Below are 10,964 nucleotides of genomic sequence, written 5' to 3' on the forward strand. Positions count from 1 at the left end.
TTTCATATGCTTGATAATAGGCTTTACTGGATTGGGATTTTACACCTACCAACGTTTGTTTAGATTTTACAACAAGCGATTTAATGGACGGTGTATTATCTTTTTCAATGGAAATCGTTTAATTCACAAAGACGATGATTTTTATAAGCAAACGTCAAGTGACATTTCCATGGCAATCATGAAATTACGAACACCCAGCCCACTTAATTAGACATGTATTCGAGTATAACGTCAATATGACTTCATTGTATTACCTATTTTTAAATTATACTGCAGGTATAATAAAAAATACTATAAGATACACGTGTATAATTGGTCTTTAAAGCACTTGCAACGTTAAAGGCCCTCCGCTTTGCGTCGTGCCCTTAAACTCGTTGCGCGTGCTTTAAAGACTTGATTATACACTTGTATCTTAATATACTATTTACCCCTAGACTCCATTACACGGGTAAATTTGTGGATATCTTTATGTTTGTAAAAAGTATTACATACTCGCATATTATTTAATAAGCAGAATTGAATAATACGTTGCCCATTACCATTCAATGCCTTTTCCCCGAAAGCACCAACCGGATACCCTTGTTCGTTACTTATACCTATTCGGGCATTTAAATCCCCAATTATCATACACCTTTGTTTCACTCTGTCCGTTCCATCCTGCAAACAGTCCCAAAAATCATTCTTAATTTCCTTACACTCGTTTTCCGTAGGGCCGTATGCAATAAGAATTGACCACATGTTACATTGACCTGACTTTGTGAAACCAATTCCTATGAATAAGTGCACCCACCCCTACCTGTGCTCGTTCCGTCTCCTTCACTCCTTCAAAAATCAAATAGTCCCCTTTTTTATCTTAATACATCCTTCTCCTTTCTTTTTTGTTTTTGTTAGTCAATAATCTCATCCTCCTTTGTGTTCAGGCTTTGCGTATTCCATAATCCGAATTTCCATGTTTCGTTCCCTGCTATTTTTATTTGTCTTTGATCTTGGTTTAATTGCTGTTCTGCGTCCCTATTAATTGCCGTTTTCGTCTTTCCCCTTTTCGAAGTTTGCCTCTTCGAATAATATTTGTTGGATACCCGTTTCCTTTCTCGTTTCCATTTCGCATTTCCATGGTTGTCGTCTTTACTATCTGCTGAGAAATGCCTGTCAGTTTTTTGATAGGCATCCCGGACTTAATGTCCTCTTTGACGATATCTCTTGCGGTGACCTTTGACTTATAGTTCTTCCCTTCTTAGTCATATCCTCCCCGCCTTCCTGATGCTCATCAAATAGATCTTCCACTCCTCTCCATTTACTTATAATTTATTATATTTTAGGTGATCGTTAATTTGCAAATGCATTTGTTTCAGGAAGTGATCACATCCAGTTGTTATAGAAGCCTAACTCAGAGGTAAGTAATGGACAGGTCAGGACACATGGAAAAAAAGCGTATGGTAGGGAACTGGTGTCAGATTCAATACCAGAAACATAAACGCTCACATTGCCCACAACTATACCTGGTGATGAGAAGACTTACTTTCGAACTTCAAGCCTTTATCACCCCCCCTTCACTATTTTGTTGGGTTCATTCACTCGCCCCCTTTATTAAAAACAATTGGGTTGTACTCACCATAGAAGATAATGGAGTAAAACGTTAGTATAAATTATTTTTATTTTAGAAGACTAGTTAAACATTAATTTGCAGTTAAATCGTAGCTAATCTAATTGAACTATTAATACATTAAACGGTTTACTTTAATATTAAAACTACTTAATTACATATTAACTTCTACAAAAAGCCGTTTTTAATAATCTCTTAAGCCTAAGTCGGCAAGTATCTTAATTTATACTCAGATGGTGAAGGATAAAGAAAATATGGCAGTGGTATTATACCAATGTGTCTTACAGAGACTGTACCTAAATTACAATATCGTCTGAGTAAATTGCCTAAACAAATAGTCAAAGCATTTAATTAGGAAGCAATTAACTGAATAATGAATCAACATAAATTCTAAGCCTACATTTACTAACTCTACCTACTGTGCAGTACGTCCAAAAGAATTACGCGAATTTATTTGTAGGTATCACAGATATTTCTTAAAGGTATTAAAGTACGTTATTAATTGGTTGTTAAGTGGAAAGGTAAGTATCTTTTCAATCTGCACGCGCTAATTATTTACACAAACAATCGCAAAACTGCTGCTACAAGAAAGGTGGGTAAAGCGAAGTTCTTAGCGGCCGAATTATCAGCTACAACGGTGGTAACCTTCTCAACTTCCATCAGCTTCATAACTTCTAAATTCGATGGCGTCTCGTCGATAGTTTTATAAAACCTCTTATCCATCTCGCTGCCGACGATAAATTTCTTATTGTTGTAAATTTTGGTCTGGTTTTTGAACAGCCCCTCGAAATTCTCCGACTCGTCGTCGTAATTAACTTTAATAAACGACGTGATGGTAATTTCAAATATTTTGTTGGGATCGGCAGGTAGAGAAGGTATTTCGCGTCGTTTACGCCCGTATCCTATTTGACCATCGCTGCATTCCACCTACAAGAATTTAAATGTATCCACCGCTTGGGATGATATTAATTGCGCATTTTCGAGGACACACCAGTATTTAATGTGACAATTTTTTTACTGAATCTCAACTAATGAGGTACACAATATGCGCTAACTAGGCAGACTTACCCCTTGGCACTTGTCGAGACAGACGTTCACCGTACATTTAAATTGGACGTAAGTCGACTCCGGAAATTTGAAAGCTTTGAATTTCGCTGTTAGAAAATCTCCGTCGACGGTATTGAAGTTTTCAAATAAGAATGGATCCACCGTACATCTAAAATTTGATTTATTAGTACGCCCGTATCTTTGTGTACGATATGTTAATTGGGTAATTGCTGAATTAGCATGATTAACATGACGTAAATTAGGAATGTATAATTCATACACAACGCTACTGGAAAGGTATCAAATTTAAATGCAGGTATTTGCGACATGTGCTATAAGGTTTTTTTTTGTGATACTTAACGTAAGTGACTAAACCATCGTGTCAACCACTGACAATACCAGAGCAATAAAATTATCGATCAATATACTAGAATTACACTATCAAACCCTAATTGTATACTTGATGCCATTTAGTCACAGGTTCCTTTGCTTCTCCATACGACTCACTCGCGATCAAACGACTGAAATACTCTATGGGCCGTTTGTACCATGATAGTTCAACCTCAGTTAATTTGACTGAGTGAACAAAAAAACTTGATTGGTTCCAATCAGATTTCTTAATTATGCCAATCAACTGAAGCGGAGTTGAACTATCAGGGTACAGTGGCCCATATGACACCTATGGCTCACTGACTTAAAACCTCGGAAAGTATCAATAAGTCGATCTAAAACCAACAACCTACAGCTTATCTAGAATGGAAGAGTTTTATGGTAATGGGTACGCTTCGTTCGTATTTACTCGGAAATCTTGTGCATATTCGTAATTACAACGATTTCGCGTACGTGAAAATCTCGTTTTTCTATTTTGCAGTAAAATAAAAAAGGTGAGTATAACCGTTTTGAGTAAAGTGAGTACAATTCATAATAAATATTGTGCTTTTAGGTTCGTTTTCGACCATGTTTCTTTTAAAGGAAATTCCTTGGCCAATAAGGGAAGAGGGCCGGTATTCGGGCGTATGAGGGGTATAACAGGTATGTAAAAAAAGGGTAGTAGAGAAAACCAAAACGTATAAAACGTATAAGTACTAAACATGTTTCCATAATTTTTAATGGAAATAGGATATCGATCCATTCCATTCGAGACAGTGTATCACCTCACAAAAGCGCGTGAGTAAGGTTAATCCATGATTAAAAATATTGGAATGTCAGAGATCTATATGTAATGTATGTATGTAATTTAATAATTAGATTGTCCAGTGTGCTATATGAACCACGCATCACCATTACTCATACCGTTCATGTGTCACATTAAGTTTGCGATTCCTGTCATAATCCATTGCTTCAATAAACCATGCATTTCTTAACTGTACCTAAAATTTACAGCAATCCTTCAGTCGCACTAAAAAGTCCGTCCTCCCTCTCACTATTAATTTCAACTATTAAGATCATACTTTAGGTCAATTTCTATGTAAACACAATGTGTACGATTCACGGTGTAAAATAGAGGAGAACGAAATAACGGCGCGCGATCGTGATAGACTGAGCCTATATTTCCGTTTTTTCTTGCATTGCATCGGCAATAAACTGGATGTGTTTATACTAAAAATAAGGATTTTGCATTTTTTTCAGATCTGTTATTGGAAATGCTGGATGCATTAAATACAGGGTGATCATTTTGTCTACATCACTTGATATATTTCAAAACAAGATTTTTTAAAGAAGGTTTTTATGGTATCCAAAATTATAAAAGGTTTGCTAGCAATTAACGTACTTTAAACCTGTGGCCAATGGCGTACCTCTGTATGGTGAAGGAAGGCATATTTTTTTTATGGTAATTACTAGTTTTCGTTAGATCAAATTTAAGAGAAACGCTAAAATTAAGGAATATAGTGTGTTAATTAATTTTATATTAATATTCACTAGTTTGCGTTGAAAAAACGATATTCTCTTGTTAGTTATGTCAAAGGAATTTATTGGATGAAAAATCATTAAAAATTTGTATATATATATATATATGCTTCAAAATTATTTTCAGTGGCGTGCGTCAATTGAACTAAGAGGGTCACTTTTTTCATAGAAAGAACAATTTCCCTTAATTTGGGTCTTAAAAAGTGAAATGAAAACTAGTAGTTGCCATTAAAAAAATAAGACCCCCTTGACCATGCAGAAGTACGCCACTGACCACAAATTTAAAGTTCGTAAATTGGCAGAAAATTGTATTGTGCATATCATAAAAAACTTTTCGGCAGAAATTGTAGTTTTGAAGATATATTTAGTGTACCAGACAAAATTTCCATCATTTTCGATAGCATAAAACGCTTCATTAAAAACATGTTGTTTTGAAGATATATTCCGTGTTCCAGACAAAATGTTCACTCTGTATACTAAAACATTGAATTTTTAATATTTTTCAGATTTATTGTTAATTAGCTGTAGATAGTTTCTTGAAGATTTTATATCCGATATTTCATTTTCTTTCAAAATATGTGAAAACTACAAGGTATTCTATGTCAAAATGTTATTTTATTAAATCTAGTTACTCGATAAGTTTTTTTTAGCATCAGCTTCTGCTATTTGCCACATACGTCTCATATATCAAACATCACATTTGTTATATCATATATTGAGGTTAATTGTTTTTATAAATTTAGTTATCGAATCGAAAACTGCTTTTTTACCTTGGGCCAGGACACATGTAATGTTTAAAGGACGTTGGACACTCGATAAGTTCGATAATTGAAATCCTGAGAAGGAATTATTGATATTTGTTAATTTAACAGAGATGTCCAATCAAACATATATGGACTTTAGTTTCAACACACTATACAGTGATATTCAAATGACAAAAATGCGATCCACATAAGACATCGTAAACAACTTTCAATTTTAACGGAGGATATGAAGCTGAGTGTTTTAATTTTTGTGCAAGAGAATCCCATAAGAAACTAATTGGAAATGACGACCGAATTTAATATCTCTTCATCATAAGCATAGCCTAAATGCATACTATTACTGTTGTTTTTATTAAAAAATCTAGATTGACAATACAAAATGCGTGCGTATGTTATTTCGGTTGTATAAAATTAGGTTTCAGAAGGATTTTTGTCATTTAAAAGTAGACATGAAATCCCTATGTCTAATTCTAAATGAATAGCACTGTATATTTACGTGTGCTTATTTCAATGTTTCACTGAAATGAACGTGCTACTGTCCTCTATCGCGGTATTTAGGAACTATAGATTTTTTGTGGTAAGTACACATTTTGTCTAATCAACCTGCGTACATCGGTTAGAAAACGTCAGAACTCATCTGTACTTTTGTAGTAAGTAATTTTTTAGCGTAACACAACGGATGCCCGTTACTCATCATTTACCCACGAGTGGGTTTTGAACGATGATTTTGCCTCCTACTCATCGTTTCATACAATCAATAGTTATGTATTTTTGTTTTTGTTGTTTCATAACTGTCTGTACGTATTTTTAAGTTTTCTACTATTATGAGTGTTTTCTTTTGTTTCTTTGTTTTCAGATTACCTTTCTCTGCTCTATCGCACGTACCGTTTTCTTTCGACTGATTTATTTACAATGTTTACAAGTGCATATACTACTATACGTCTTCAACAACCTAGTTCATTTATCATCAAGATTTACGTGTTAAAGAAACGTGAAGGTTTGAAGCTGTCAGTGTTTGTGTTAAGTGTGCAATATCCTAAACCATTCACGACCAGATTTTAGGAGGAAAAAAATGTAAGTAAGTAATTTTAATATTCTCTTATTTTTAATTGTCGCCGTCTGCGTACGGATCACAAGCTTTGTAAGCTTCTCTTTATTTCAGGAATGTTGTGTTAATTTTCAATTAATGTGTTTCGAAATAAATTTTTGTCTTTGTCAATCAATTAATTGTGTTTATTTACCCATTATGCGACCCGCATAGTCTTTATGTCACATTTTTCTATTCGTTAGAAGAAAATCACATTTTCTTCACCCTTTCAGAGAGGAAAATAGTTAATAATATAGAAAATAATATATTATTTCGAAAGGGTATGCAAGAGTTTAGATATTACGATTGAATTATCACTTTCTAAACGTAACAAAGCCAAAGCTTTGCTAAACATGTACCGAAAAATTGTGAAACGTAAATTACATTGCATTCTTTAAGAGATCGCTTGAAAGATTACTTCATTTATGCAGTCACAAATAAAACAAAATTAGCACCCATTTGTTTTCTGACAAGTAGCTCAGTTTCCCAACTGGTTAGGCCGCCATAAATTGATTCGTTAAAATTTTTAAACACAGCCGGAGGTGAGTACTTATCCAAACAAGCAGTAAAAAATTGGCGCGTTTATTGCAAATTTGCATCTTGGAGGACTATTAACAAAGGATGAAGATAATTATTAAGCTACGATGGTTTGGCCGTATTAATTACTTATGTTAATGTTTTAATTACAACATGTATTAACGGTCTTACTATTATAAAATAATTGTATAGTACAAATCGTTTAACACCATGCAAACTAATTGGGACTGATTAAAGTTTCGGAGCGAGTTTGTGGGCTTTTATAACGCCAGAACAAAACGTTACGTGTAAATTCATTACGTAGTGTGTACCTTATTCTCCAGATAAATCGTTTAGATATGCTTAATTCAACATAAACCCTTTGCTAAAAGCATACCCGTTATAAATAATCGTTTCCTCTTGAGTGTTAGTGTCTGTAACTTGCATGTGGGTTACTAACAGGCCATAAACAGCGGAGGAATTTTTATCCAAGAATATTTCCATTTGTAATGGGGTACCGGGGGAAACATTTAGCTCGCCGGTCACTAATTTACCGCCTTGGCGTACGCCAACCCCAAGTATCGGAACGGGAGCTTTTGTCGTAATGCTACTTGTTATTTTGAGATCTCTGAAAACGGCACGAATTTAGAACAAACTCGCCATAAACCACAATGGATATTTACTCGGGTTCCTGAAATCCGGCGGGCAGCACGTTACGTTTCACGACGGTATGATTGGTGATCGGAAAAATTGAACATTTAACGTGTATAAATTCCTCGATGTGCGGCTGTTGAATTCCTCCAACTTCGCTTGTGGATTCGATAATTATAGTTTTGTAGAAGACCTGCTTGCCCTACGGCAAACACAAAATGGACATTAGTGGGTTAATAGTAATTTGTTTTGCAACAAAAAAATTGCAATATACTTACAGTTATTTGATTTATGGCTCTTGTTATCCCGCACTGATAGAAATCGGTCAGATTGAGTTGAAAAACGGCGGTGGCCTCCACTGGATCGGTCTGAGGTAAGCAGGCGGGATTAGGGTAGCCTTTCAGCCCTTTTAAATAAATTGCTTTGGTGGACGATTTCATAGGCAGCTCTATTCGCATCAAATTGGGTGTACATTTGACCTTTGGCTCGACTGAAATAAAAAAGAAGAGGGAGATTAATTTATTTCCAATTGATTATAACAAACTATGCAAATTAGTGGTTTGCTAAATTGAATTGAAGATTTTATTCGAGCTATTAATTATCGTTTATAACTGACTGCCTTGCAATTACATAGTGTGCTCGGTTAATACATTCCATCCGGCTAGCTCTATGTCATTTTATTTGTCTACAGTTAGAAGCGAAAGTAGTAAATCTTTGATAAAACACTTCTACCACTTTTACAACTTCGACGGAAAGTTGAAATTGATTCCGAAATTAGGGAAGTACGCACACGCACAATCCATAAAACGATAAAATAATAACGTAATTACATTTTCGGTTGTTTGGATTTACTTTATTGCTTGTAATTTTATTATCCTTGATAATTTAATATCCCACTATTTATTTAAGGAGTTTTGACATGACCACAGATTATTTAGCCATTTTTACACCATTAGGATAACGTTCAAAGGCTGTATAATAGCAGAATAATAGGCATGAGAACTGAGGATGAAGTATTTAATTCTGTTAATTAACGCGTAGCTCCATCATTTCGCTAGTGTATATTTTACAATGTGATCTTATAACGCTACACAAATTGCAATCGATTTGATTTCATTTGCTTTAAAATTACTGTATAGTTCTTCTTGATTAGAATTCTTCTTTAGACTACAGCTTTAGAGCAACAGTTTGCTACAATTGAATCGTTAGCCATTTTCAGATTATTGTTTCTGTTTCCGAAATTACACCGTCAATATATTACGCGGAGCGTTGGATTCATAACAAGTACTGCTTAGCAAAATAATCGTGGCCCGAGTTACGTTTCGTCTTAAATTTGATGATGTAAGGCAATTGATAAACAAAGGATAATTGTACTTTTTCTCAAACAAGTTAATTAACAGAAGAGAAATGTTACACTTAGAGGGTACCTATGATTTCCTAAACGAAAAGTGATTAAGAGCGAGAAACTAATTGCTGGTGTAAGAAGACAGTGGTTTACACAAAATTATAATTTGAAACCATGATACATTAATTAATTGATGCAGTTTTGTGTTATAAGTACGAGGGTAGTTTGATAAGTCAGTGACTTTCTGAATTTATCGCACATAAACTTTAACTGCAACACTACTCCCGTCAACTGTATGAATATTTGGACATGAAAAAGCTTTTGGCGCGATTGGTGCGGTGGTGTTTAGCCGCAATCCGAACGAATTTTTGCATAGATCAAGAAGCGTTTAAAATTTGGTAATTCGTTACGAAGATTGTCGCCCTGAGAATATTTATTTCTGGGTAGGAGTTGGAAAAATAAGGTAGAAATTAAGTTTAGAGCCGCCCGTTAAGGAAAATAAGAGGCCGTATGTGGTGTGCCGTTTGCAACCATTCCCGTAGTAATACCTAAATTGTTTTTACAGCTGCCGAAACCTCTTTTACCAGGGAAAAAGAGAGAAAATCAATCTTATTCAGTTTTAGGCCCGTTAATTACTCATTAATAGTTTTAATTTTCTAATGGTGTACGAAAACCAGCACTAAAACCGGAAAGGTTGTGCAGTGTACGAATATTCAACGTGATAGGAGACCCCGCCGTTTGATCCAACATTCCAAGGTTAAAAGGGCCATTACTGGATTGCCTAATTTGGAGAATTCATTCCGACTATTTGGATAAGTATAATTAACCGTAATTAGTTTGCCTGGGTTATAGATAAAAGCGTATGATTAAGTCGAGATTACATCTGTTAGGCGCACCCTTAAAAAACTTGAATTGTGATACCGATCCCGTATTTTTAAGACGTCTGGTTTACCGAAATGTAAGTAAGGCAAAAAATTTGCGTTTCGGATATTTTCCGTTTCTAACCGAAACGTAAAATCTTTTACCTTTGGGTGTTTTATCGAAACGTAAGAGATCTTTTGCATTTGGTGCTTTATTGAAACTAATTGCTACTGCTCCGTTAATTGCAAGGTAAGTTTTTTGCCACTTTCCGTTTCATTAATTATAGGAGGAGAGGTATTGTCTAGCTTCCTGCATTTGCTTTCCCGTAGAAACCGCTACCGCATTCGATTACTTACTGTTCCCGCTTAGGGAAATTGCTGTGCGCTTTAAGTTTGTAGCCTACTACTGCCGCCTTCACCCCTACGGATTTTCACTTATAAACTGTCGCTATATGTCGCATTTCCTTAAATATCATTTTTGCAATTATACCGATTAATTTTTTTGTGTAAAGGAGAACCGTTGGTGCGCGAACTTCCGGCGGAAAAGTTCGTCGTTCCACACCAGAGATCAAGGAACAATCAAGACAATGTGTTTCTTCAGGTGAACATATACTAACAAAAGCCAAGGTGGGCCTGTCGGCCAACAATGTCATGGCCACAGTGTTTTGGGATGCACGCGGTAAAAGGGTAAAACCATCACCGGCTTTTGGATAGATTAAATATTGATTTGAAGCAGAAACGACCTCATCTGGCAAAGAAACAAGTGCTGTTCCATCATGATAATCACCACGGCAAAATTCGAAATTGGGCTACAAGCAGCCGATTTGTACGTATCAATCAACATTTTACTTCTGCTAGTGTAAAGTCATTTTGAGTATTAATTACGGTTTTAGTATACTATTTACCCTTGTTTCAGACGTTAGACATCGCTACCGCAATATTTATGTGCCGCACTATTCACTATCCCTCTCAATTGTTTGTTGTGTTGTTATCTGTTACAGATAAGTTAGAAAAGCGTGCTTTTGACCTCAAAAGACGGTTACAACCAGAGTTCAAAGCTAATTTCTATTTGTGATGACTCCGTTATATACCGTTTAATTATTATATACCATTAACCATTGTTGTTTTATGCGGAAGCCCGTTTTGATTTGGATATTTTCCTGACTACGAGTTGATCTCCTTT

The 10,964-nt window shown here is 35.2% G+C and overlaps 1 protein-coding gene across 1 annotated transcript; it reads right to left on the reverse strand.

Moving 5' to 3' along the window:
- Positions 1-1,784: 1,784 nt before the first annotated feature.
- LOC116166780 lies at positions 1,785-8,066 on the reverse strand. Its single transcript, XM_031481912.1, has 5 exons — positions 7,855-8,066; positions 7,609-7,778; positions 7,323-7,553; positions 2,672-2,819; positions 1,785-2,530 (listed from the first exon to the last, which is right to left on the reverse strand). Exons 1-5 carry the CDS (start codon positions 8,032-8,034, stop codon positions 2,159-2,161), a joined length of 1,101 nt encoding a protein of 366 aa, XP_031337772.1. The 5' UTR covers positions 8,035-8,066; the 3' UTR covers positions 1,785-2,158.
- Positions 8,067-10,964: the final 2,898 nt, after the last annotated feature.

This window comes from Photinus pyralis, unplaced genomic scaffold (assembly GCF_008802855.1).
Source record: "Photinus pyralis isolate 1611_PpyrPB1 unplaced genomic scaffold, Ppyr1.3 Ppyr1.4_LG1, whole genome shotgun sequence".
Lineage (NCBI taxonomy): Eukaryota > Metazoa > Arthropoda > Insecta > Coleoptera > Lampyridae > Photinus > Photinus pyralis.

What these genes read in the sequence shown, in the direction of transcription:
- LOC116166780 (XM_031481912.1), bottom strand. Translation starts at nt 8,034, where the DNA reads ATGCGAATAGAGCTGCCTATGAAATCGTCCACCAAAGCAATTTATTTA. An exon ending in GCCGGATTTCAGGAACCCGA is followed by an intron (nt 7,554 to 7,608) that starts GTAAATATCCAT and finishes TGCCGTTTTCAG; the next exon opens with AGATCTCAAAATAACAAGTA. An exon ending in GTCTCGACAAGTGCCAAGGG is followed by an intron (nt 2,531 to 2,671) that starts GTAAGTCTGCCT and finishes AAATTCTTGTAG; the next exon opens with GTGGAATGCAGCGATGGTCA.